The 26,086-nt window shown below is 55.1% G+C and overlaps 5 protein-coding genes across 6 annotated transcripts in view; all 5 read right to left on the reverse strand.

Annotated features, from left to right (window-relative positions):
- Nucleotides 1-26,086, reverse strand: part of LOC134513320 (olfactory receptor 51E2-like) — a 109,426-nt gene that overhangs the window by 55,526 nt on the left and 27,814 nt on the right.
- LOC134512826 (hemoglobin subunit epsilon) lies at nt 396-5,678 on the reverse strand. 2 transcript variants are annotated; one of them, XM_063328623.1, is made up of 4 exons: nt 2,849-5,678; nt 2,488-2,633; nt 2,147-2,369; nt 396-946 (listed from the first exon to the last, which is right to left on the reverse strand). In XM_063328623.1, the coding sequence occupies exons 1-4, from the start codon at nt 2,918-2,920 to the stop codon at nt 818-820; spliced, it is 570 nt and encodes a 189-aa protein (XP_063184693.1). In that variant the 5' UTR covers nt 2,921-5,678; the 3' UTR covers nt 396-817. The 2 variants fall into 2 exon arrangements, with proteins under 2 accessions (XP_063184693.1, XP_063184682.1); XM_063328612.1 differs by lacking the exon at nt 396-946 and adding an exon at nt 978-1,489 and having other exon boundaries at nt 2,488-2,603.
- Nucleotides 6,233-7,886, reverse strand: LOC134512823 (hemoglobin subunit beta). Its single transcript, XM_063328597.1, has 3 exons — nt 7,692-7,886; nt 7,357-7,579; nt 6,233-6,478 (listed from the first exon to the last, which is right to left on the reverse strand). Exons 1-3 carry the CDS (start codon nt 7,781-7,783, stop codon nt 6,350-6,352), a joined length of 444 nt encoding a protein of 147 aa, XP_063184667.1. The 5' UTR covers nt 7,784-7,886; the 3' UTR covers nt 6,233-6,349.
- Nucleotides 9,758-11,246, reverse strand: LOC134512840 (hemoglobin subunit beta-like). The gene is made up of 3 exons (XM_063328645.1): nt 11,079-11,246; nt 10,749-10,971; nt 9,758-9,990 (listed from the first exon to the last, which is right to left on the reverse strand). The coding sequence occupies exons 1-3, from the start codon at nt 11,168-11,170 to the stop codon at nt 9,862-9,864; spliced, it is 444 nt and encodes a 147-aa protein (XP_063184715.1). The 5' UTR covers nt 11,171-11,246; the 3' UTR covers nt 9,758-9,861.
- Nucleotides 16,573-18,188, reverse strand: LOC134512835 (hemoglobin subunit rho). Its single transcript, XM_063328633.1, has 3 exons — nt 18,073-18,188; nt 17,732-17,954; nt 16,573-16,701 (listed from the first exon to the last, which is right to left on the reverse strand). The coding sequence occupies exons 1-3, from the start codon at nt 18,162-18,164 to the stop codon at nt 16,573-16,575; spliced, it is 444 nt and encodes a 147-aa protein (XP_063184703.1). The 5' UTR covers nt 18,165-18,188.

Consider the following 26,086-nt stretch of genomic DNA (forward strand, 5'->3'; position numbering starts at 1 on the left):
GATAAGGAAGGAAAGCCCAGAAACCAGTTACCGTGGTGGGTTTTGTTCGCAGGGTGACGTTGGGAACTGAATGCCCTCAGTCTGGAGAGAGGGGATCTTTGGGACTGCGGGTGCCTGGGGTTGAGGGTCTGATGAGTACATCAGCATGACAAATCTCCCTTGGGGAAGCAGTATCTCCCTTTAGGCCAGCTGACAGAGCTTGAAGAAATGAACATCTACTGAACCCCCTGAGTCAAGAGTTCAAAGGTTTTCTCCTGTATCAGGCTGCCCGAAGAGGCGATGGTGCACCCCCAGCCCTAGAGCAGGGCAAGGCAGGTGCCACCTCCTCGGGGGCAGCAATGGCTTGGCTGGGAACTCTGGGCTCTGGATAGCGCTGGCTTCACCTTATTTCTCATTAAAGTAGAGCCGGGAGAACAGATATGGATGCTTTGCAATCCCTCGTTGTTCCTGTGACCCTCTTTGAAACGCTCTGGGGTGTCAGGGCCCTTTTGGGCGGGTTTTCTCCTCACAGACCCCCCGCAGATGCACTGGCAGGGAGCGCACATGAGAGAGCACTGCCGAGTTAGGGAAACCCTGTCTGCAACAACCCTTAGAAACAAGAAATACACCCACGCGCGGATGGCATCGCATTCGACAGCACGAACTCCCCTGCCCCCACCTTCCCCAGCCCAGAGGCAGGCAGACTCTGCAGACACGGTGCTGGGAGGCGTTTTATTCAGTAGCTACAGCCTGTCAGTACCCAAAGGGCATCTCCTTCTGCTCAGAGGTGCTTGTGGCGGAGCAGGGACTCTTCCTCGCACAACCGGCCCTGGAATGCTCAGTGGTACTTGCGGGCCAGAGCGTGAGCCACCACCCCGACCAGCTTTTGCCAGGCAAACTGGCAAGCAGGGGTGAAATCCCTGGCGAAGTGGGAAGCCAGGACAATGATGAGGATGTCTCCCAGGAGCTGGAGGAGAAGGAGGAACACAGAGAGGGTTAGTGCTGCTCGAGCCGTGGTGCCGCAGCAGACCACGGAGCAGGGACAGGACATCAGGGACAGGACATCCCTGAGCTGGGGATTGAGCTCTCGGACCCGCAAGCTCTCAAGGAGGGCTTTCTGCTCTTCCTGAACACAACCCCACCAACCTTACCCTGCCCTGCCATCTCTTTAGCTCCAAACAGTTTCTTCCTTTCTGCAAGCTCTCTGTCTCCCTGGTTTTTCTGTGGCAGGCTCCCCTCCGGTCCCCGTCCCCCCTCAGACACCACGCCGCAACCCACAGGCTGGGTTTTCCTTCCTCCTGACTTCTGCCCGAGGCTGAATTCCCCTCCTGAATGGTGTCTCACATGCTTCACACTCCTCCTCTTCCTCCTCAACCCCCCCTGCCCCATCAGAGCTGCAGGGCTGGTTGCAGGGACTGGCTCCCTCCCTGTTCCCTGGGATGGCTACAGGATCAGCAGTCTTTCCATAGAAAGCTCTGAGTTTTGGCAAAACGGTATCATCTGCTTCATTCTTAAAAAAAAAAAAAGGATGGAAGAACGAACCTTGGAACCATTTCCCCCCGTTTTTGGGATGCTAAAGCAATTTGGCTTGAGACCCACCCTGCAAAATGCTGGTGATTTTGTTGCTGTTGTTGGGTTTTTTTTTCCTCTTTAGATGTAAATTAAAGAAAATTATCCATTTTTATTTAAATGTGTTGAGGGACGAGGGAGGGTCCCACCCAGAGAGGCAGCCCACGCTGGACAAGGCAGAAACCTGCCCTGTGGTTTTCGAGCACACAAGCTGCTTATCTTGTGATAGGATTTCCTTAAACTCTCTGCTTCGCTTCCCTCCGACTCCCCCAGCCCATCCTACACCTTCCCCTGGGTTTGGTTCTTTTTCCCCCAACCAGATCTCCCTCAGGTAACGATCTCCCAATACCTTCTCCTCCCCACTGCTGTGCTGGTACTAAAAATGGGACCTTTTTAGTGTGACAGTCACCCACCCTCTTGCAACCAGTCCTATGCAAGCTATCATCTCGCTTGGGTACGACACGGGGACTCTGCCTCCACCAGCCAAAGACAGCACCCCTAGACAGCGTTGTCCGAGGCCATACCCCCAGCTTCACAGCAAAACCTGACTTTCCCCACACGACATGGGAAAGGGGCTGGGACTGCAAACACGGCTCACCCTGAAGTTCTCGGGGTCCACGTGCAGCTTCTCGCAGTGCAGCTCGGACAGCTTGGCGTAGGTGTTCTTGATGTTGTCCAGGTTCTTCACAGCTTCCCCAAAGGAGGTGAGCACTTTCCTGCCGTGGGCACGGACCTTGGGGTTGCCGATGATGGCGGTGGGGCTAGAGAGGTTCCCAAAGGAAGCGAAGAACCTCTGGGTCCAGGGGTAGACGATCAGCAGCCTGGGGAGAGATGGAGGGGCGCAAGCAGACACAAAGACACATTAAGGCTCTCAAACGCAATTGCCATGGTTTCTGTATCCAGGGTGCAGCTGAGCAGATGCCCAGGAGCTGGACCTACCTGGCCAGGGCCTCGGCACCACATTCCTCCACATTGACCTTGCTCCAGACGCTGGCGATGAGCTGCTTCTCTTCGGCTGACCAGTGCACCATGGTGGCGGGTGGCTTTGCTGCGAGCTGTAGGAGGACACAGACCCCGTAGTGGAGCTGCAGACCCCACGGGGGGTTTTATCCCCTGCCGGCAGCTCCTCCCCGTCCTGCGCTGGGGAGTCATTGGCTGGGGACGGGGTGGGGGTCCCCACCAGCAGGGGAGCAGAAGGGGATGGCCAGGGTGTGGCAGGCTGGGAAGGGGCCCCTTGTTATCCTGAGCTCAAGGGCTTTGTCCCATCCCCTCCATGCAGGCAGTTCTCCCTTCCACCTACCAGACATGGGCCCCTTTCCAGAGAAAGGGCTGCACAAGCCACCGGGCGATAGTCCATCATGGTCAAACACATGTGCCTGGGGTGATTCTTGCACCTCGGCTCTCCCAAATGCCGGACTCTGCCTTGCCTTCACCTCTGCCAGCGAAATGAAGAATGCCCCTGCCAAAATTCACCCCATGGCAGAGCAACCCAGAGGGGTTTGCCACCAGCAAACCCTGCAGATACCCACCCTGCAGGAGGACTCCACTCTCCTTGCACCACCAGGAGCTGTGGGCGATGCTGGAGCTGTTCAGAGGGTGCTCAGGCTTGGCAGCTGAAACGTGCATTAACCCTGTTGTCCTCCTCCTGTGACGGAGCTTGACCTGCTTGGTTTACTTGTCCCTTTTGGAGCAGGAAGAAGCAGCTCACCCAAAAGTTCTCCCCTCAGATGTAAAAGGACCAGCCAGATGCAGTGCTGCTAGAGAGGGAGCAAGTATCAAACAGGATCGACCTTTTCATCCCGTTTCTGCTTTCATCCCATAAATGGCAGGAGAAACAGGTTTTGAACACAAGGTTTGCCACTGCAGGATCTGCTGTGGGCTCAAAAAGCAGCAAAAGCTCAGCTCAGGGATGTCCAGCCCGGGGTGAGCCCATGGCTTTCCCCTTCTGAACCTGCCCTGACAAGGCTGCCACATTTCACATTTTCCCCCACGTTCAGCCAGGCTGTGCCCAGCCTCCTTTGGCAGGAGGAGATGTTTGGGCTTCATGTGAATGGCTCCCCTGGGGCACCCCCGAACACACTGGGGGTGACGCACCCTCCCCAGGAACAATGCCCCTGCACGGAGGGGGCTCTCCTGATTTATTTTACGGGTAAAAGAGCCAAAGAGCTGACCGAGTTCCTCTCCAGAGATCAGGGCTTGCCTTCCTCCATGGACAACCTCTTGCTAAGTGTCTTCTTGGCCTTTTACTGAAAATACAGGGAGGAAAATCAATTTAAGAAAATAGAGTAATAGGATCATAGAGCCATAGATTAGTGTGGGTTGGAAGAGATCTTTAAAGATCATCCAGTGCCACCCCCTGCCCTGGGCAGGGACACCTCCCACCAGCCCAGCTTGCTCCAAGCCCCGGCCAACCTGGCCTTGAACCCCTCCAGGGATGGGGCAGCCACAGCTTCTCTGGGCAACCTGGGCCAGGGGCTCACCGCCCTCACAGCCAAGAATTTCTGCCCGAGATCTCAGCTCAGTCTCCCCTCTTGCAGTGGAAACCCCTTCCCCCTCGTCCCATGGCTCCCCTCCCTCATCCAGAGTCCCTCCCCAGCTTTCCTGGAGCCCCTTGAGGGACTGGAAGGGGCTCCAAGGTCTTCGCGGAGCCTTCTCTTCTCCAGGCTGAACCCCCCCAACTCTCTCAGCCTGTCCTCCCAGCAGAGGGGCTCCAGCCCTCCCAGCATCTCTGGGGCCTCCTCTGGCCCCGCTGCAACAGCTCCGTGTCTCTCCTGTGCTGAGGCCCCAGAGCTGGATGTTGGGACTGAGGGAGCTTTTCAGCCTGATAATATCTCTTTCTCCCTTTAGTTGTGGACTTTATCAATGGAATAGGGATGAATAATCTTCATTATTAGATGAGTTGCCTACATCTGCCTTTTCTCAAGAAAATCTAGTGCCCACGGGCTGGTGTGCTGGAGCATGGTGATAAATCCAGTTGGACACTGCCTGGGCACATGCAACAGGGAGAGAACACGCCAGCAAAGTGCCACCAGTGCCACCCTCCTGCGCCACCTTATCGGCCCCCCCAGGACCTGCGGTGCTGGCAGTGCCGCGCTGCACCGGGCATCGCCCGGGGGTTGTCGGCTCCCACAGCAACGTTCTGCCATCACACAGGAGACAAAGCAGGAGCAGGCAGAGCCGTGGGGGGAGAGGACATCCCGCAGGGTCTGTGTGCCGGGGGGGAAAGGGACCAGGGTGTCATCCCCCAGCTGGGGGGCAGCGCCAGGGGAACCGTCCCCATCCTGCTGTGCTGCTGTGTGCAGGGGACGGAAACCCTCCTCCCTGCTCCCGGGAAGGGGTACCCCAGCAGGAACCCCAACAGCAGGGAGAGACCAGCCCTCCCCTGCTCTGCCGACCCCCAGGGTCTAACCCCGAGAGGTCTGCTCAGATCATTTCTACCCCCAGGCACCTTGCTCGCAGGAGGAGACCTGCTTGTTCAAATAATCCCGTCATTTCTGCCTGAAGCCTGTGAACAGTATGTTCATACAAAAGTCTACGAATATCAGTCGTGAAACCGATGAAAAATCATGCAAGAATCCGTTTTTTCATAACCCTGGACACCCGACCAAGACACCGCGCTCTGTGCCTGCCCAGACTCCCCGCAGGGAGGAAAGCACTTTGGGACTTGGTACGAAGCACCTTCTCACCTTCTGCATGCCTGCCTTGACACCAGCCGCAAAATGCCCCTTCCCTCGAGTAAAGTGCGTGAGAAGGGGCATTTATGGGTCGCAGAGGGCTTTTAATACCCTCCAGTGGGTCAAGGGCAGAAAGTGGGGTGCCCACAAATGGGGATGAAGAGGGGAGAGGACACAGTGCAAAGAGGGTGTCAGAGACACAGGGATGTATTGCTTTTTTCCCCTTTTGCCCTCTTTTTCCCCTTTAAAAAAATAAACGTATCCTTTGAGCTAACCACTGTTTTTACTGCGTCATGCTCAGTTCAGGCGGGGCAGATGGTGCTTCCCATGCCAAGAACAAACTCTACCCGAGAGAGTCCTGCTCTGCAAGACCCTTCAACACCCAAAACGCTCTGCGTGCACACAGCATCGCTTGATACTCGCATCCAGAAAATTATTAATATTTACCACTACTAGCCGGATTGCGCCCCCCCCCCCCCCCCGCCCCCCATAATTGCAGAATGGGCGGCACAGGGTGAAAAAGAAATGCATAAACAAGGTCTGGACGCGTCTTGATAGCAAAATGTTTATCTAAAACCTACCCCCACCCAGCTGGCTGCTTGGCCAGTATGAGTCAGCGAATTTCTTGTAGGCTTTATGCCAGGAATGAGCAAGGGAATGAGTAGATTAAAGTCTTCACTTTGTTTATCCTCCCTAAAAAATATGAATCCCTCGAGTTCCCCTTGCCGGCGAGAAAACACGCACGTTTCACGCTAAAACGCGGACTTGCTCCTCAATGAAAACTTCCCAGGGGTAGCAGGGCTGCACCTACCCAGTACTCTGTAAGTATGATTTCCAGAGGCAAATCCCACACAACCCCCCCTAAAAACATGCAGAACAAAGGGAGGTGGTGTATTCTGGGAGCAAAACGCCCACCCTGCTCAAGCTTACCCCCCCGAGTCCGCCGGCGGGCGCCCCACGTCCCCGTCCCACCAACCCCTCCAACATCTCAGGGACACATGGACTCGGTGGAGACTTCACAGGATGAGCTTTATTTGGATGTTAGAAGCTGTAGGCTCCAAAGCCGCATGTCAGCCGGTGCACGACATGCAGATGGAGGATGCCGCCGGGGCTTTCCTGCTGGCCATTTAGTGGTATTTGCGGGCCAGGGCGTGGGCCACCACACGGACCAGCTTTTGCCAGGCAGCCTGGCAGTCGGGAGTGAAATCCTTGGCGAAGTGGGCGGCCAGGACGATGATCAGGATGTCACCCAGGAGCTGGGGGGGACAAGAGCACCCTTGGGTTAGCAATGCCCAGGAGCCTGCAGATCCCCACACAACCATCCACATTAGACCCAGGGAAACCTCCAGGCATTTTGTAGGCTTAAGAAATCTCCCTGGAGTCCTTTTTAAGATGAACTTTAAACTTGTTCTCTGCTCTTACTCTAAAGATTCGGGTTCTGCTACTGCTACAGGAAGAGTAATGAAAAACTATCCAGAAATTTTGTGGATTAAATTTCTCTTTCTCCCTTCTGGCTTCGTTTGGGAGTTTGTCCCCAGCAGAAGACACAGCTGAGCTGGTGCCGTGGCGGGGGGCTCTCTGCCAGCCCCGGTGACGAATGTCAGGGTAACTTCCCCACGGGGAAACTCTCAGCTGTGGAGATGCAGGAGCCAGGGTTTTCTCTCCCCCTAGGTCCTGTTCCTCTTGTGCTTTTGGCATCTAGCCGCCATCTCCTGCTCCTCCCTCATCTCTCCTTTCTCCTCCATGCCAAGCTCCGCTCTCACTCCTTCGCTCTCCCGTTGGCTCAAACCTCTTCCTGCCCAACAACCGCTTTCACTTTGCTCTCCCCCTCCCTTTCCACACCAAAACCACCTCCTTGCCGCCTTCCCGTCTCCCATACATCCTAGCTTGCACCCTCCAGACAGTCTCTCCACAGTGATCACCTCTCAGCCCCTTCGGTGCTTTCTCACCAAGCTGCAGGTCGATCCCTTCCCTCCCTGTCCCTCTCCCCCTTGCCCCAACCACCAGCCCCTCTTCCTCCTGCACTGGAGTGTCTAGGGTAAATCCCTCATCTGGGGGGACTCGGGGTTGGGGGAGAAGCTGCCCACAGAGACGCAATGGCAAGGGCGGTTCCCCGGTGATGAGCGTGGCTCACCCTGAAGTTCTCGGGATCCACGTGCAGCTTGTCGCAGTGCAGCTCGGACAGCTGGGCGAAGGTGTTCTTGATGTTGTCCAGGTTCTTGACGGCTTCCCCAAAGGAGGTGAGCACTTTCTTGCCATGAGCACGGACCATGGGGTTGCCAATGATGGCGGTGGGGCTGGAGAGGTTCCCGAAGGAAGCGAAGAACCTCTGGGTCCAGGGGTAGACGATCAGCAGCCTGGGGAGAGATGGAGGGACACAAGCAGACACAGACACGTTAATGCTCCCATGATTGGAGTGATTTCTCTATCCAGGGTGCAGCTGAGCAGATGCCCAGGAGCTGGACCTACCTGGCCAGGGCCTCAGCACCGCAGTCGGCCACATTGACCTTGCCCCAGAGGCCGGTGATGAGCTGCTTCTCTTCGGCTGACCAGTGCACCATGGTGGCGGGTGGAGGGTAGCGTGTGGCTGCCGGCGGGTACGGAGGGTCTGGGCTCTTGCTCCCGAGGGGATCGCACGCTGGCAAGCGGCTCTCCCTGTCCCCGCTTTTATACACTCCGCCAGGCCCCTCCTCCTGCCCGTGCACCCCTCCCTTGGGCAGGCCCCCAGGGGGGGCCAGTGGCCCTGGCACCCGAGGGAGGGGACGTGGCGTCAGGGTGGGGCCCCAGGGCAAGATGCCCAGATCCACCACGGGACGGGACGGCCACCCTGCCCCCGTCTTTGATTTCCAGCTCCACGGCTCCCCGCTGAAGGGTGGCATTTATCTCCATGCCACATCCGAGCGCAGCGCCACGCGGGTCCCGCATGAGCCCCCGCAGGAAGGTGCATGCCAGGCTTGGTGCCCTTTGGATGGTGCAAACCACGAGGCAGAAGACTCAGTCATGGGTCTGTTGGGTCCTTCCTCTGGATGCACCAGCACTGTGCAAGCAGTTTGTCTTTGTCCTCTTCTTGCAGGACCTGCCAGGCTTTGGGTTCCCCTTGTTCTTTCCTATCAGCAATTTAATGATTTCATAGAATCACTGAATGGTTTGGGTTGGAAGGGACCTTGGAGATCATCTAGTTCCAACCCTTCTGTCCTGGGCAGAGACACCTCCCACTGAACCAGGTTGGCTCACTTTAGGGTAATGCCAAGAAAACCATGGGCAGCGGCTTGCAGTCAGAGAGGGCTCCTGTCTCAAAGAGCCCATTAGCAAAGGTCAAGCAAGACTGGACGGGAAACGTTCTAACACAGGACCAACCAATTGCCTGCAGGGTGTTAACTCACAGGAGAGGTGGGGAAGACTGGGTATACTGGGGTCTGTGGAGATGCACAGCAGGAGGCAGTGCCTGACCTGGCGATTTGGCAGCTGGAGGAGCAGAGGTCCTGCTGAGTGGTGGGAGAGGCAGCTGGGGCTCCTGGGGCTCCACGTTGGCTCCCAGCAGAGCGGGCCGGAGGTGGTGGGATGGGATGCAGGCGCTGGGGCCGGGGTTGGAGTTTGTGGGGCCGGACCCAGGTAGCGCAGAGGAGTGATCCAGCTGGTCCAGGATGACCATGGGGCAACATGTTTGCATTGGCCATGGGCTGCGGGCTACCACCATTTCTGGTGGCTACTCCGTTCTCCTTTGCCTGCTCACTTCAGGAGGGGTCTTGGCCAAAGAACCCTGGGGCCAGGCCTGGGGGGGTTACGCTGTTCCCCAGCCCTCCGCGCTGAGCAGTGCAGACCTGCTCTGGAGCCATTTGCTCTGCCTTCTCCCTGATAAGAGGGCGGGAGGGATTCACCACCCAGAAACCCCAAACATGTCCCTGAGCTGCTCTCGGTGGGGATACCGCGAGTCTGCAAGGAGGACAGGAGGCTGGGGAGGGCCACGGTCCTCTGTGTGGCAGGGAAACTATTCAGGGAATTTCGGTTGGCTTGTGGAAAGTTAAAGGTAGGGGCCAGTGAAACCAGGTACTCTGTCCTTCCTGTACGTGAAATTACCATTCTTGGCATATTTTTTGCCATACTGATATTTGTGCCTATTACATTCTGGTTTTAATAATCTGAGAATGACAATGTTTTAGACAAAAAACAACAAAAAAAGCATTTTTCCTTCCATGAAGGAAGTCACAAATGATGGACCTCATCTCACTGCCTCTTCTCCCACTGCACGTTGCTGTACAAAGTTTTGTTCCACTTAATCTGTGAAAGACTTAAAAATTAAACTCAACAATGTCACCTGATGATGTCTCAAAAAAGCACCGGAGTATTTCTGTTTGTATTTTTTAGTGTGTTTATTTGTTTTTCTGTCTTGAATGTTCCCCTGGGTGAGTCTAACTTACATGAATTCATAGACAAGCCCATGGCTCATGTTCCCCACCATGTGTGTGAGCATCCCCTTCCCGTTCCCCAGCACCCCGGGGTGACCCCCACCCCATTCCCACAGAGAGGCAGACACCTCTTCATGGCTGAAGCAGTTGGTGTTTATTTGGCAATTAGAGACCAGCAGAACCAGAGGATGTTTCCCCAGGAGCATCTCCAGGCATGAATGCTTGCAGGAGGCTCAGTGGTACTCATGGGCCAGGGCGTGGGCCACCACACGGACCATCTTCTGCCAGGCGGACTGGCAGGCGGGGGTGAAGTCCTTGCCGAAGTGGGCGGCCAGGACGATGATGAGGATGTCTCCCAGGAGCTGGCAATGTAGGGAGGAGAAGTCATCAGCCCCGGTGCTGCCCCACAACATCCCTCCCCACCATGGCACCACGCAGGTGTTCGCACGTGGTCACCGGTTATTGGGGAATTCATCGCAAAGCAAGGAACGGATTTATCACAGCCCCATGCAGAGCAGCAGGCTCCTTGCACAGCTTGTATCTCTGGCACTCACCAGGGTTCCTGGATGTGCTGGATTCTCCTCCCCACACACCTTCCTTTGCCTGCTGTGCCGTGTCCTCCCTCTGCTTCGACTGGGTTTATCCTTTCTTTTCACATCCCTCCTCACCCTTGCTTTCCCTTGGCTCAGATCCCCTCCTTCTGCTGAAGTGGCTGTGTTTATTTTCTCTCCTGGTTTAACCACTCCATCATAGCCAAGCTCTGCTCTTCCCTCCAACCCCTGTCTCAGTTTCTTCCCTTCTGGTCTCTGGTTGCTCCAAGCCAACGTTGCTTCCCACTGGCATGTATTTGACTCCGCATCTCATCCCCATCCACCTTGCCTGCTTCAGTCCCTCCTCTCACAGACCTCAGTCCCATAACTCCTCTCTATTCTCCCCAAATATGCCTATTCACTCCCCCTTACCCTCTACCGCCCCTTCCTCAGCAGGCTCCCAGGCTCAGGCAGCCTCAGGGCTTCTCTCTAGGTCTCACTGACTGTTAGACACCCCAGAGACCCCTAAAGCCCTCTCCAGAGAACAGAAACCTCTGCCCAGCTGAGGCTGGAGTCAGAGCATGGCTCACCCTGAAGTTCTCGGGATCCACATGCAGCTTGTCGCAGTGGAGTTTGCTCAGCTGAGCAAAACATTTCTTGATGTTGTCCAGGTTCTTGACGGCTTCCCCAAAGGAGGTGAGCACTTTCTTGCCGTGGGCACGGACCATGGGGTTGCCAATGATGGCGGTGGGGCTGGAGAGGTTCCCGAAGGAAGAGAAGAACCTCTGGGTCCAGGGGTAGACGATCAGCAGCCTGGGGAGAGATGGAGGGACACAAGCAGACACACAGACACGTTAATGCTCCCATGATTGGAGTGGTTTCTCTGTGAAGCTGAGCAGATGCCCAGGAGCTGGACCTACCTGGCCAGGGCCTCAGCACCACATTCGGCCACATTGACCTTGCCCCAGACGCTGGTGATGAGTTGCTTCTCTTCGGCTGTCCAGTGCACCATGGTGGCGAGCAAGAGGGTTTTCCTGGGGCTTCCCTGAACAATGGCGAGGAAGTGGAGCCAAAGTCTGCCCCAGGGATTTTTATACACTAGTAACGGCTTGTCCTAATCTCAGTTCACGTAGCTATTGGTCGGGGCTGGGGAGGGAGCTGGGCTGCACAAGGAAAGATAGCAATTTTGGATGCCGTCCAAGGGGAAAAGAGGCCCTGTCCCCCCTCTGTCTTTGAGTGGACATGCACCATCTCATAGCCATGGACTTGTATTCGCAGCCCCGAGCGCAGGTGGAGCTGCCTGCACGGCTCCTCCTCGGCTGTGGGTGTCCAGTATTGCAGGGGCAGCCAGAGGCTGGGGGCTGAACGTGCGATGCAGACCCAAGAAGACAGGCAGTGATGTTCAGAGAGTTTGCAGTTCCCACCTTGACCGTGTTTTCAGAGTCTTAATGGTGCATGGGTGCCCTGCACTCCTGGGATTCATCCTGAACAGCTCTAGGCATCATCCACCCCAGCGACAAGGACCAGAGCCTTACTGGGAAACGCATCTTGAATGATCATTCCGAAATCTAGGCCCCCTCCTTTCTTGTCTGTCCTAGCAAAGAGCTTCAGAGTTGTCTGTCATCATTGTCCATCATGGTTGTCCATGCTGTTCTGAGCCTAAGCTCTCCTGTTTCGCGTCTCTGGTGCAATTCCCTGTCACCAGAGAAAGCGGATCCACCTCGAAGGCATGACTCTAGGTTACGGGTCTCAAGAGCACGGTGTTACCCCGTAGTCTTTAGCCTTAGTCCCATGAGGAGTACAAGCCAGGCATGTCACCCATGTCTGTCCCACCTGATGCCAGCGGGTGTCTAGGACCAGGCTGTACTGTGCAAAAACCAGTCCAATGTTAATTTTATCTGCTGGCCCTCCAGGAAGAAGCCAACATAGCATTCATTTTATTTTAGACTTTGAATGTTTCATTACTGTGTGGGCTGATGACTCCCCTTAGTCTAATAACTGGGTGGCTTTGGGGCAAAAGTCTGAGCTTAACCAAGTCAGAAATGGGGTGAACACCAAATAAAAGGCAGAACGAAATAGGGAACCGTGCTTATTTTTTCAGACTGCTTGCAGAAACATGCAATAAATCCTTGTCTGTATGGCACAAGTTGGATGCTTTTTGCTATACCGGGTGCTAGCGCTGCCAAACTCCTGAGTGCAAACACTGCTTATACCAGCAAAAAGAGTTCTTTTGATAAATAGCATACCTCATACCCCAAAAGAAATAAGCTGTCCTGGCAAACCAGCATTTCCACTGTTGGTAGAGCTGTCTTGATCAGATTGCTTGTTCACATGAAATAATTCAGCCCTAAGAAACAGCCTTGCAGGGATGATGTCTCACTGCACGCAGGATGCAGTCTGTCCTCTTGTCTTCTTCTTGGCAACCGTCTTTACAAATCTGAAGAGCACTATCTTGTCTCTTATCTGCCTACTCCAAATAGGACTGTCAATAAGTTCTTCCAGCCTTACCTCTAGTCAATACCATTACTCCCCGCAATTACTGTAAATGTGAAAGTTGTGATTTTTTTCCACCCTCCTGCTTGACAGGGCATCTCAATCCAAGGTGTTTCCTACTAACAGGGGAAGTTGTTGAAGAAGAAAAGTATTCTTCCTAGGATGATTTTGCAAACAGAGTCCTGATGCACTGTAGGATGCATTGATGCATCCTGGGATTCATCCTGAACAGCTCTAGGCATCATCCCCCCCAGCGAAAGGACCTTGCACTTAAAATCATGCAAGAAGTCTGTGATACAGTCAGGCACTGAGCTCTGCCTTCACCTGTAACCGGTGACCTGACCTCAAACCAAGCTCTCTAATTGCAGCGCGAGTTCTGCTATGTCTGCAAATTGGTTCAGGCACGTGTTTTCCCAGTTAATACAGACATAAGAAATGAGGAGGCTGTAACATCAGTACGTTGCTCTGCGGACACAGCTTCCAGATTCTTTATTAGCAGAATGGACCGGTGAATGGGTGGCGTCAGACCTGCGGTACCTCGGCACCAGAGCAGCTCGGACGCACCATCCCAGGAGGGCAGTTTCAAATGCCCATCCCAGACATGAGGTGAGATGCTGAAACCAAGAGATGCAGCAAAGGATGAACAACTCCTGGGGCTTGCTGAGTTTCGCCGTATCTTTCCTTCTTTCTCCCTCCGCTCTGTCCCTCCCCAGCCCACGCGGCTCCTCCTGGCTCACCGCTGTGGGCAGCAGCATCTCCCGAGCTGGCGGTGTCCCTGCCGGAGAACATCGTCCCGTCCAGGCAAGTGATTCCTTCAAAGTGCTTTCCAGCAAAGTGCTTTTCGTTTCATCTCTGGCATTAGTGCCACAGGGCACTTATCAGCTGACAGAAGGAAAGAGTATGAGATTAAACTCCATGTGAGGAGACTTCCAGGGGCTTTTTAGTTTTAAGTTTAGTCAGCCACAAAGACGTTTTAAGGAAACCTGCTCTGTCGGGCAGGCCCAGAGGCTGTTTACAACAGTCGGGCAGTGGTCCATAACGCCGTCAGAGGCAGGAGCTCACAGTCAAGCAGATGCAGCCCCGAAGGTGCCTGCAAGGATGGCAGGGTGATCTCGGCCAGGGCACCACGAGCACTGGCCGTAAGCAGCCCTGTACGCCGCGAGACGGCAGAGACACTTGGCAAAACACAAAGGCACGACAGCCCAGACAGCCCCATCCCTGCTCTCCGCCTGGGGTTTCTCCAGGGCATCCATCCGCCTCGTCCATTTTTATAAGGAAGAGTTCATTTTAAATGCATTTTAAAATCACCTGCGTTATGGCCTGGGGGGCGGAGGCCTGGCTGGCAACGTCTGGATGCTCAGAGCTCCCAGCGCAGGGGTTGTCTGTTGATGGTGGCACAGGGCGGGAGGGGAAATGTTCATCACAACGTGCCACGTAGAGGCAATTTCTGCATCTTTTTCCCAGTTCACGGCGTCAAAGGGAGATTTCCTTTCCCCTAGTGCGCCTACGGCAACACCTTGCAGCACGCTTATCCCCAGCAGGAAAACTAGGGCCCCTTTTGCTGTCTGCCTGGGATGGGTTTCACTATGCTCAGGTTTCTTCCCTCGAGCATCCTTCCAGACGGCTGTTCCATTTGTGTGGGTGGAAGATCCCCTAGGTCATCCCACACTGGGCCATGCCCATTTCCATGGACAGGAGCCTTCCCTTTTTATAGACAAACCATCGCGATGACAGTGCAAAGCAGCTGCAGTGACGGCCTTTCTGAAACAAGCAGAATTAATTGGTCACTCTGATTGCAGGAGGCGGTGTCCCGCGCCAAGCTTTACCAGAGCCCTTATCAGCAGGAGTGGCAGCTGTGCCCAGCCTCTGCCGCCCTGGATCCCGGCCAGCCTCTTCTGTCTCCTCCAACACACGCAATTTCTTGTGTCTTAAGCCACCAGGTCTCGAGGGTGTCTTTGCTCCCACTTTATTTGCCGTGATCTTCCTTTCCCAGCTGAACAGCCCTGTGCGGGCTCATCCCACCGCTCTGTGCCAGCATCTCGTGGTCTCCCAGCTGAGGGCAGGAGCTCTCTCCGTCCCCCTTGGAGTGGAAGCAGCAGACAGCAAAACGGGAATGCGCCTCTGCCAGCCATGCCTTGGTCAGGCCATGGAGGGCTGGAACCACTTGGAAGGGACTCTGGGCTCCAAAAGGCTGTTTGCACCATGCAGAGATCCTGGGGCTCACTGAGATGGCCTAACAGAGGGTAAGGCAGAGGTTGGGTCCTGAACACGAGCCAACTGCTGTTAAGACAACTGCTAAGGATGGCTCAGTGTCCCCTGGGCACCTGGTGGCTCCCAGCCCTGCTCGAGCATCCCAGCGTCGCCCTGCACCAACGCTGCAGAATCGCCCCCAGGGCTGTTTTATCTCATGGTAAAACACCAGCACTGCTTTTGCCCCCTGCCACTGTGCTGGTGGGGCTGGGCCCTCCTCCCCAAAGGTGCTGGTGGGGCTGGGCTCCCCTCCCCAAAGAGGACAGTCTACACAGCCTGATGGCCTGGAAATGCACACTTGGTTACTGCTTTCCCCAGCTGCAGGAGTCCTTTTCTGTTCGGTGGCAACTTCTGATCTAGTTGAAGATGTCCCTGCTTACTGCAGGGGGGCTTGGACTAGATGACTTTTCAAGGTCCCTTCCAACCCAACACATTCTATGATTCTATAATTCTCTGATTCCAAGGTGTAGAACTGCACTTTTGTGCTAACAAGACTTTGAGAACAGTCTTAACCTCCTGAAATTATGCTGAAATGCCCATTTGCTCGCTGAAAGGAGAATGACATGCTGCAGGAAACCTGGACTGGTTTCTGAGGGTTTTTTTTTCGTTTCATTTTCTTTTCCCCCAGCCCTGGATGCTCGTGGCACTCCTTTGCGTCTGAGACGGGCTGTCTGTGTAGGACAGAGGGGTCATAAGTGCAAATCCCTGCTTTATCAGGAGGAAGGTGGAAAATTTATTCCTAAGTCATGCAAAACAAGGATTTCATCATTCTGTGACACCAACATGTCTGTCCTTGTTGCTTTTTAAGTTATTCCTGGAAAAGCATTGCTGAAACTGATGTGTTTAGGCAGAATCCTTCCACTCCAGTGAAAAAACGTGCTTCCATTAAGCCAATCTGAGTTTAAAAAAAAACCCCTCTGATCAGTCCTGTTTTAAACAGCTGCCCTCACCCCTTTCTCTTGGGATCATACGCATGTTCTTTTCAATATCGTATTCTGATCAAAATGCACAAGAGTAATGGTAAGAGCAGTTTCATCGCCGATTCAGAAAGGCTTTTTATCAGCTTGTTAAAAATAAGTCAGTACTACAATACGGAGGGCCAAATTTCTGCCTAATCTAAGGTGGCTTTGGTGAATCTCTACAAATTTATAACCCTGCATGCATGACCGGTGGAGAGGTTCGGGGCCAGGCGGGCCCTTGCTTGCCCTGCAGCTTGCCCTTCTGCACTGAAAAGGTCAGAAATCCTCCCCCAGTGATTTCAGCAAGCTCAGAGGTGCTCAGAGGTGGGCTGGGACGTGCCCATCATTGGTTTAGAGGCCAATATTTCCAGATGTCCCACTGGAGCTCCATATGTGAGGGACACCTCAGCATCACTTTTGTGGGTGGAGGTCCAGGACCAGCCCCGCCGGGCAGGCAGGAAAGGGCAGCAGCGAGCAGGTTGATGTCTTTCGGAGACAGCCCGAATAGCCAGGAAAAGTCACCTCCCCTTTGGCCATCCTTTCTGGAGCGTGATGCTCCCAGCATCCCAGAGCCCACCTTCCCCCTTTCATGCCCCCCTGCTCCCTCCCTCCCACCCCACAGGCAGCCTCAGAGACACAGGAGCATGCTAAGAAGTCCAGAAAATATGGGGTTTTTTATTGACTGTTACAGACACATCTGCCTCCAGAGGGTTTAATGGTACTTGTAGGCCAGAGCGTGGGCCACCACACCGACCAGCTTCTGCCAAGTGGCCTGGCAGGCAGGGGTGAAGTCCTTGGTGAAGTGCGCGGCCAGGACGATGATGAGGATGTCTCCCAGGAGCTGGAGAGGAGAAGGAAACAAATCAGGTCAGCTCGGTGCTGAGCACCCCTTCTCCCTGCGCAGGACCCAGGGACCAGGGACTGGGGGGAGCTCAGGTCTCTGGTGGCTCCTGGAGGCTGCGACCCAGGGAATCTCTTTTAGCTGAATTCTCTGTGCCGGAAAATAGTCCTGTGCTGACCATATGTACCAGAATCCACCTGGTCTGGCTCTGCTTCTTCTTGCACCTGCGTTTTCCAACCTCTAGACTTTTTTTCCAGACATTTTCTGTCTTTTCTTTTTTTTTTTTTTCTGCTGTGAAACCCCATGCCTACTGGAGCAGAGGGTCAGCGTGAGGTTTATCTGCAACATCCCTAAAGTCAGGCTTACACAGAGACTGAAACAGAAGCCATCAGCCGCCTCCAGCCCTCTCAGTCCCTTCCACCCTAAAGTGCTCCCTCTCTTCACCCACGGTGAATTCTCACCCCCTGGCACCCTGTTCTCTTTTGCTTCATTCCCCTCCCTCGTCTGCTGCTCCTGTCCCCACGCTCAGACCTGTCCTCTCTGTCTCCAATCCCAGTCTGCATCTCTTCCCATCAGTGGCCAGCCCCTGACCATCCCACGCTTGCTTTTCTCTCTCCTCCCATGTCTGCCAGCCTTGGAAAAAGGGCAGACAAAGTCTGGGGTCCAGGAGGCGCAGGGAGAGGCTGCCCATGGCACCAACACAGCGAGACTTCCCTCCATGCTCTCCACCCTCAGCTCCACTTGGCCTCCGGGCATCCTTCTCCCATTTTTCTCAAGCCATACCTACACAAGCCTCCAGGCTTTCAGTTCGTCTCCCTGTATTTTTTCCCCCAGCCCCTCACAGCCTGGGGCCTGGCGGTTCCTAGAATCAAGTGCCCAGCCTTCCCCTCTCCCCCAGTTCCCATCCAACCCAGCCCTTTTCCATTTGATAACCAAAATACACGTTATTTGTGCGTCTTTGAAACTCTCCAGGCGCTGGGCTACCCTGCAGGATGGAGGGAGAGAGGGTCAAGCCCCAAGCACAGCTCACCCTGAAGTTCTCGGGGTCCACGTGCAGCTTCTCGCAGTGCAGCTCGGACAGCTTGGCGTAGGTCGCCTTGAGGTTTTCCAGGTTCTTCACAGCTTCCCCAAAGGAGGTGAGCACTTTCTTGCCGTGGGCACGGACCTTGGGGTTGCCGATGATGGCGGTGGGGCTAGAGAGGTTCCCAAAATTATCAAAGAACCTCTGGGTCCAGGGGTAGACGATCAGCAGCCTGGGGAGAGATGGAGGGGTGCAAGCAGACACAAAGACACGTTAAGGCTCCCAAACACAATTGCCATGGTTTCTGTATCCAGGGTTCAGCTGAGCAGATGCCCAGGAGCTGGACCTACCTGGCCAGGGCCTCGGCACCGCATTCCTCCACATTGACCTTGCTCCAGAGGCTGGTGATGAGCTGCTTCTCTTCGGCTGACCAGTGCACCATGGTGGCGGGTGGCTTTGCTGCGAGCTGTAGGAGGACACAGACCCCGTAGTGGAGCTGCAGACCCCACGGGGGGTTTTATCCCCTGCCGGCAGCTCCTCCCCGTCCTGCGCTGCAGGGTCATTGGCTGGGGACAGGGTGGGGGTCCCCACCGGCAGTGGGTCGGTCTGTCCATGGAGTGGTCAGTCTGCACTGAGGTGTGGTCTTCAAGGAAAAAGCCCTGTGACTTGCTTAACAGGCAGGCTCAGGACACAATACCTCTTATCTCCCCCTCCTTCCCCCTTGACTGCCTGCTCACCACAGCCATGCACATGGCACCCCCTGCCCCACAGCAGGCACTGACCTATGTGCAAGGCGCTTTACAACAGCTTCATCCCAGCAACACCCAACCTTTGAGTCCTCTGCAGGACCTACAGCCTCTCTAAACTTGAGGCATATTTCTCTGATGGGATAGATGCCCTCATTTATGAACTTGGGCACTCCTGCACGGGAGCACACTCTTGGGGATGCCAAGTGCTGTTGCCCATGGCCACAGCTCTGTAGCTTCGGACACAGACCCGCAGAGAAGCCCCTGTCCGTTTTCCTAAGCGGGCAGCTTTCATCAGGCAAAAGTGTGGAAAACATCAGCCCGTCAGTCCAGCTCCTCCAGACCTGAACCATGTGCTGGAGATTCACGTGCTTGGTGTTAATGAATGGGAGATCACCTCCCTGCGCTCCAGGTTTCCAGGAATATGTGTGTGGGATGCTGGTGCCGTGGCAGGCTGCGACTGGGGCCAGGCTCCTCAGCTCTTTCACTGTGTGTACAGTATTAGCAAGGCATTGTTAATTCCTTTTTGGAAGTTAAATGCCTTGCACAAGGGTAGCAGGACCCCACCGTGTTACAACCAGACCAGCAACATCCATTCCCACCAGTTCAGGGTCTGACCAAAGGCTTTTATTTGGGTGTCACTTTCCCGTTGAACTACTGGGGCGTTTTCCTGTTTTTCAGCCTTGAGGTGAAGCTCTGCTCCCACGGCCAGAAAGGCAAAGCCAGGATGCTTGAGGTGTAGGGCATCCGGACAAGACCGTGGACTTTGGGTCTGTTTGTAGGCAGCCGAGGAGGTTTCATCCAGACCTCTGACCCATTCCAGTTACAGATCGATACCGCCCCATTGATCCCATCGGAGCCACACCAAGCAGTGGCACAAGCCCATCACTATGATCCAGCTGGGGTGGTTCATGTCTGTAGTCATATTTCAGCTCCTTGACACAGGGTCCTAGGAGGCATTATTCATTTTCTAAAATTTCTGAATCCCAGGCAAGGCCCACAGGCCCCTTTCAGCAGTAAGCGAGGCACCGGAGAGGTCTGATAACACAGCGTGGAGCGGAGGCTGCTCGGTGCAGATAAAGGTATCATGCAGGTGGCCAGTGCTGGCTTTAGTTCCTCACCTAAAGAGCAGACACACAGCCTCGGTCCTTGAGGAGATCTGAAGACGTCAGGAGTTGTCAATTTTCAATGAGACAGGACTCAAAGGGTGAAATCAAACGTGCGCAAGCCTAAATTCACAGGCAGATATCCGCGTGATGTGAGCCAGCCAGCCCATAGAGCTGGGCACAGAGCTGGCCAAAACAGCTGTACGCTCAGCTGGGGGATGGCAATGAGTGACCGAGCATGGCCTTCTCATTTATTACTTCTCTCGTCCTGTGGTCCGCGTTTTCTGGCAGACCCACATTGAAAATAAAATCCAAGCTACATCTGGGTCTATTATTAGCAATGCATTTGCCTCATCTGCGATAGGAGTCTCTTTGCCAGCTCTGCAGAGCTGAACTTTAAAAGAGAAAAGATAATGACGCTTTTCTTCTCCATTTGAACCAGCAGCACGAAAAAGCTCAGGGATGGGCAGCAGAGAGCAGGAGGGGTGTGAAGCTGGGACAAGCAGGACAACATCAAACACAGAGGCTTGGAGGAGAGTATTAACTGCAGTATTAATATTTAAAAAAAACAAACAACTGTGGTTAATAAAATGCTTTTTTTCTGGACTCTGCAGAAAAGCAGGCAGAGACATGACTCGCAGTGAGAAACCTCAGGTCCTGGTCCCACGCTTTGGCCCGCTCAGGGTCTGTTTTCGCTGGTGCAGTTGCGGGAGCAGGATCACTTCTTCACGGGATGGTTAATGATGGATGGTCACAACTTGGTGAGGGAAAGGGGAAGGGGGAAGGCAGGGGAAAGAGAGCAGGAAGAGAGGCTGAAGTCGTTCCAGCTCGCTTGGTGCTACTTTTCTGTATTGATTCCTTTTAATGGTTTCTTTTATACACACAGTAATTCTTTAAACTCTTTAAATCCCGTAGGATGGGCACTCGTAGAGACGGAATAAAAGCAGGTGAATCAGCCAGCTAATCGGATTAGGGTCATATCGGAGACTCGTACGCCTCTGGATGTGGAGTCCGTAACAGGAACAACCTCTTACAGCCGCTCTGGGCTGTAAATTCATATATGAGCTTCAGCCTGCTCCTACCCCACTGGTCCTTTTGGCTGCATCCAATCTAGCACCGGTGCCTTCATTTAATTTGAGGGCCAGAGATAACTTCCCACCCCCACACTGCTAGTGCAGGCACCAGAAATGGTGCTTGGGGCAAAAGGGGACTTTGGGCTACTGTCTGGGTGAACCCCAAATTCAGGAGCAGAGCAAAGCCTTACCAAATGCTCACAGACCACAAGGAAAGCAGCGGAGACGCTGCTCTAAACCCGTTCAGGATGTGGTCAACGACAGATTCGGGGAAACGCAGAGCAGCAGCAGGCTGGTGTGAATCACCGTAATTTATACAGCTTTCCCTGGCTGGGACTGTTTGGTGACTAGCTGAACACAAAAGCCAAGGAGAATTGCTGAAAATGGATTTTTTTTTTTTCCTTAGGAGGGAAAGGGAGAATAGGAAAGAGCACAAAGAGAAGAGGTGTGGGTGCACCACGGTGGAGATTCGGAGCAGATTGGAGTTTTACAGCGAGCGGGCAGAGAGCTTGATGTTATTACGGCGAGGAGAGTTATCTAATTTAGCTGTGGCTCATCGCCCGAGGCATTCCGCTTTCAACACGAAGACATTTCAAATTGTTTCTGTGCCGTAACGATAAACTAAGGGGAAATATAACTGCAGGTTAAATGAATGGCTCTCTGCCCCTAACGTGGATCTCTAATTTCAGGATCCAGGTTTAACCCATTGCACTCTTTAGTCCTTACTCCAAGAGATGTGGAGCACCCCTTGCTCCAGCTGCCCTGGCCTGAGTTTCATGCCACATAGCGACTTACACATCATGCAAGCATGAGCCTCGGTGCTTTAGTTGCCTTAGAGTCTTTTACTGATTTGCTTTGTTTTTGTAGGAAATCGCCTGGGTCTGGAATTTGGGTCTCAGCGACACTGCCTGAAAGTTGGGGGCAGGTTGCAACAGAAACGCATAGAGGAGCTCCAGGACACGGCAGCAGACGTGACTTGGCCCCATTCATACACCCCTGTCCCTATATCCCTGTAAAGGGATCCACCAGGACACACTCAGCCCTAAAGCCAGTCCAGTGTCACAGGCTATGGGGGGTTCAGAGCTGAGTGAGGTGAAGGGATGACGGCACATGGTCAGGCATAAGAGACAGGATCGTAGAATTACTTCAGCTGGAAGAGACCTTAAAGATCAGCAAGTCCAACAGTCAACCTAACGCTGCCGAAACCACCACTAACCCATGTCCCTAATATTCAGGGAAAAAGCTAAAGATTTAATTAAACAGCTTCTGAGTTATCCCTCAACGCAAGAACTCAGGGAAAAGCAATCCAGAAATAGGCAAAAGCAGCTTTTTTATTCATGACAAGCTGTCTCCAAGACAGTCTCGTTTAAGGCAGTGTTTTTTCTGCCTATAACTGAGGTGATGGTTTGCTCTCCCCCCTCATCCTCATCGGGGTTTTCATCTGCTCAGCACAAGAATCACAGAATCATGGAACGGTCGAGGCTGGAAGGGACCTTTCAGATCATCGAGTCCAACCTTTAACCCAACACTGCCAAGTCCACCGCTAACCCATGTCCCTCAGCACCACGTCTGCCCGGCTTTTAAATCCCTCCAGGGATGGCGACTCCACCCCTGCCCTGGGCAGCCTGGTCCAATGCTTGACAACCCTTTCAGGGAAGACATTTTTCCTAATATCCATCTTAAACCTCCCCTGCCAGTTTCCGCTTGTTCTAAGAAGAAGGGCATAGGCTCCTGGCAGGAAGGTCCAGCCTGTGGTTTCCCACCTCTGCCCTGGCCTCCAAAACAAGCCCACGCGAGCTGAGGGCTGGAGGAGACACCAAGTGGGACAGTGGGACATCCCTGGAGGGGTTCAAGGCCAGGTTGGCCGGGGCTTGGAGCAAGCTGGGCTGGTGGGAGGTGTCCCTGCCCAGGGCAGGGGGGTTGGAACAAGATGATCTTTAAGGTCCCTTCTACCACAAACCATTTTCTGATTCTATGACAGCTCCAGCGGGGGACGTGGTACAGCACTTCCCGGGGTGCAGAGGGGAAGGGCAACGGGGCAGGGGGGGGAGGGAGCCAGCTGGGGGTTTCCAGCTGTGACCAGATGTGTGATACTTTGCTGCTGGACCCTTGCGGCACCGCTTCTCCCCGAGCAGGGCTCTGCTTTGCTTTGCCGTGCTGGGGCGGGTGCAGCATCCCCAGCTGCAGCCACGTACCGCGACAGCCAGCTATCAGACCCACAGAGGCTGGCCGGGACCCCCTCCCCATGCCCACCTCCCCCCCTATCGCCCACGGGCAGCCCATCGCCGCCCTGCGAGCCGCCCGCCAGATAGCTCCTCGCCACCCTCACTGCGACCTGAGATAAAAGCCAGCGCCCGGCCGCCCTCAAGATGTGACAGCGTGTTTTCTGACCCTGCGTTTAGCAGAAATGGGCTGAATTATTAGTGGGGCTGGGGTCTGGCTCTGCTGCCCACTGGCACACGGACAGCCGTACAGGCATACCTCCATGCACACATCAGCTGCCGGCGTTTGCCAGTCACACCAGTGTGCAGCCCTGGTATCTATAGGGTAAAATGAGTTTTTCTATCATTTTTTTTCTCTTATGGCAGGTGAGAGGTGTTAGAGGACAGGATTTCAGGATCCCCCTCATCACTGCCTACTGCCCAAAGGCAGCATTCGCACCAGCGCGAAGTGTGTACCACCGCAGGAGGATGGGAGCTGACACTTGGTCACCAACCCCTCCCCTCTGCTCCTCCGGCGATGTGGGCATCCCGAAATGTGTGTTCCCCAGGGCCCCTGGGCACTGCCAGAGCTGGAGATGAGCAGAGGAGAGAGAAAGGGATGGGGGCTGGACTAGATGACCTTTAAAGGTCCCTTCCGACCCAACATATTCTATGATTCTATGAAAATCAGACCCACAGAAAAGATCCGTCCTGGGGTCTCCTACGCAAGCGGATGAAATAAGTGTTTATGATACCACGGGATAACACAGTGCCATGAATTACAGTGCCCCGGTTAGGAAGTCTACACAGCCAAAAGCCCTCGGGCATTGCCACAGTCCTGCGAGTGACACTGTGTCCCTCTGCGCGCTCAAGCCCCGCAGTGCAGCCCCACTCCTGTCTCCGGCTGAACTGTGGCTCATCCAGAAGTCCTGGTCCTCCTCGGTTTGCAGCATCCCTGCGGTTCTGCAGGCACAAAGAGCGCCTGGAGCTGGGGGCCGAACCGGTGCCCTCGCCCTCCGGTGTCACAGCTCTCTGGCAGGTCAGCGGGGAATTCCCCTGGACTCCGCTCTTTTTTTTGCAAGCGCAGCTCTGCTGATGCACAGCCCGAACTCCTCTCAGTTGGTGACTCGGGAGAGCAGAAAGTGGCCAGAGAGACCCATTGCCCAGGGCTGGCCCCTGGGTGCGTCACAGGCCCAGGAAAGGACGAGCCGCAGAGCCAAGAGGTGCTGGCATGGGGGGTCAGGATTAGCCCGTGGAGCAGAGAGGGTCAGGGCTCACCCGCTGGGGGATGGGTTGGAGGGGAAAATCCCTGCAGGAGGGAGCCCAGCCGCGCCAGGCCAGTTGGACACCATCCTCAGGACCTTAGAGAAGAGGCGTGAAACCTCTGCCTCGGAAAGTCCCGGGGCTTTCATGGTGCTCTCAGGGCACACACGTGGCTCCAAATCTGAAGAGCGAGCACCACGGCTGCGAGTGGTGCCCGACGCTGCCTGCCTCCGCCGCTTCCCCCAGCCCCTGCCCCCGCTCCTGCCTTGGGGAGCGCTCCCACAGCTGGAAGGTGAGGTTGCTCCCCTCCCTGCCCCACGTCTGCCCTCACCTGCGGTCACTGAGGGAGCCCAGGGCTCCTGGGACAAACCGAGCCCAGCCTTGCTGCAGGGAGAGCGGAGGAGCCCCCGGCTCCGGGAGGATACTTGGTTGTACCCGTGCTGGGCAGAGGAACAGCGTGGAGAGCAGGAAACCCCTCCACGCATTTAAACCCCGGAGACTCCAGAGTAAGGACAAACGGCCTCGCTTTCCCCCTAACAAAGCTCCAGTATCCTTTTTCCCTAAGGAACAGCTGCAGGTCTAGCTGGCTCTGCCTGTCATTGCTCTGCAGAAGGCTCCCTTAACCACAGACCCCCCCAAAAAAAGCCCCCAGCGCTGGGTGGGAACCACCAGAGCTGTGTCCCAGACCTTACAGTCCCGGGGCTCTTGCTAACGAGAGATGTCCCTGTGGCCTCGTTTGCCCAAACCACGACACCCCGCGAGCAGGGAAAGCTCCTGTGGAGCCAAGAAGTTTATTGCTGAGCTCAGGCAAGGACTTGCCTCCTCCTGTTTGTGGCACCAGCTGGGTCAGGAACACATTTTCTGAGTGGGTCACGTTCCCCCGATGCCTTTCAAGGGGTTAATGCTGGCAGCGGACGAAGCCAGTCCTGTTCCTGTGCCGGGACTTGGTTTTAGGAAGGCAGAAAGAGAGACCCGACTCCATCCTGGCACCCGCTACTTATTCAAGCTGCAAAAGCGGCTCTGGAAATGGGATGGCAGCCGGGACGAGCCCTTTGCAGCCGCCGTTTGAGGGCTGCCTGCCGCCGTGTGCCCCTCAGCGATGCGCCAAAGCCCTGCCTGTGGGGCAGCCCCCCGGCAGAGCCTCTCCCCAGCTGTGCCCCCCTCCCCCCCCCAGAGACCCTGGTGTTCCACAGCTCATCCCACCACCTCTGTGCTCCCAGGCCTTGTGGGGGAACCAGGGGCTGGCCTGAAGGCGGTTCCTAATGTTGCTTGAGGTCCCCACAGCACGGAGCCACCATCCCAGCAGCGTGCACCAGGCACGGGCCGTGTCTCCCAGGGAGTCCCAAATAACGGCATCTCTGTGGGGCTGAGCTGAGATCAGGGTCAGGGAATGACCCCCAGCCCCCCAGCCCAGGGGGACACTTTATTTTGGGGTACCCAGGCAGAAAGGCAGCGCTGGCACCAGCATCCCCTGCCCAGCACTCCAGCAGGGTGTTTTAGCTCTTTCTGCCATATTGCCATGGGGGGCTCCCCCACCATACATTGAGTGTGATGAGTTTGCATCGGGCATCGGCGGAGGGGCCGGGGCGGGGGGGAGGTGAGGGTGCTGAGTCACGTCAGCCTCCCCCAGCCCGGCTGCGGCCGGGCGATAACTCGGCACAAACAGCAGCCCGGCTGCAGGGAGATAAGGCAGCCCTTGGCCAAGGAGCTGCGATCCCCTTTTGTGCTGTGTCAGACTTCTGACGCGGCAGAAAATTTTTCTGCTGAGGCAGCGTGGCAACCAGCTGAAAAATATTTAGCTTCTTTAAAATATTTATTTATTTCATTGTCCTTCGCAGAACCAGGAGGGAGAGGGCCGCCCTGTATTACCCAGGCAAGCAGGGGCTGCTCACCCTTGCAGCGGGGTGATTTTCATGATTGTCCCCCCCAGCTCTGCCCACGGCAGGCTCACATTCCCAAAGGGACGGTGGGACGT

Source organism: Chroicocephalus ridibundus, chromosome 1 (assembly GCF_963924245.1).
Source record: "Chroicocephalus ridibundus chromosome 1, bChrRid1.1, whole genome shotgun sequence".
Lineage (NCBI taxonomy): Eukaryota > Metazoa > Chordata > Aves > Charadriiformes > Laridae > Chroicocephalus > Chroicocephalus ridibundus.

Excerpts from the sequence above, each read along its gene's own strand:
- LOC134512835 (XM_063328633.1), bottom strand. The coding sequence starts at position 18,164 with ATGGTGCACTGGTCAGCCGAAGAGAAGCAGCTCATCACCAGCCTCTGG. Across the intron at positions 17,955-18,072 it reads GGTGCCGAGGCCCTGGCCAG|GCTGCTGATCGTCTACCCCT; the intron begins GTAGGTCCAGCT and ends ATCTCTCCCCAG. Across the intron at positions 16,702-17,731 it reads TGGACCCCGAGAACTTCAGG|CTCCTGGGAGACATCCTCAT; the intron begins GTGAGCTGTGCT and ends TCTCCTCTCCAG.
- LOC134512823 (XM_063328597.1), bottom strand. The coding sequence starts at position 7,783 with ATGGTGCACTGGTCAGCCGAAGAGAAGCAGCTCATCACCGGCCTCTGG. Across the intron at positions 7,580-7,691 it reads GGTGCTGAGGCCCTGGCCAG|GCTGCTGATCGTCTACCCCT; the intron begins GTAGGTCCAGCT and ends ATCTCTCCCCAG. Across the intron at positions 6,479-7,356 it reads TGGATCCCGAGAACTTCAGG|CTCCTGGGTGACATCCTGAT; the intron begins GTGAGCCACGCT and ends TGTCCCCCCCAG.
- LOC134512840 (XM_063328645.1), bottom strand. The coding sequence starts at position 11,170 with ATGGTGCACTGGACAGCCGAAGAGAAGCAACTCATCACCAGCGTCTGG. Across the intron at positions 10,972-11,078 it reads GGTGCTGAGGCCCTGGCCAG|GCTGCTGATCGTCTACCCCT; the intron begins GTAGGTCCAGCT and ends ATCTCTCCCCAG. Across the intron at positions 9,991-10,748 it reads TGGATCCCGAGAACTTCAGG|CTCCTGGGAGACATCCTCAT; the intron begins GTGAGCCATGCT and ends CTACATTGCCAG.
- LOC134512826 (XM_063328612.1), bottom strand. The coding sequence starts at position 2,920 with ATGTGTTTGACCATGATGGACTATCGCCCGGTGGCTTGTGCAGCCCTT. Across the intron at positions 2,604-2,848 it reads TGGAAAGGGGCCCATGTCTG|CTCGCAGCAAAGCCACCCGC; the intron begins GTAGGTGGAAGG and ends GTCCTCCTACAG. Across the intron at positions 1,490-2,146 it reads TGGACCCCGAGAACTTCAGG|AATGAAGCAGATGATACCGT; the intron begins GTGAGCCGTGTT and ends TTTTTTTTTAAG.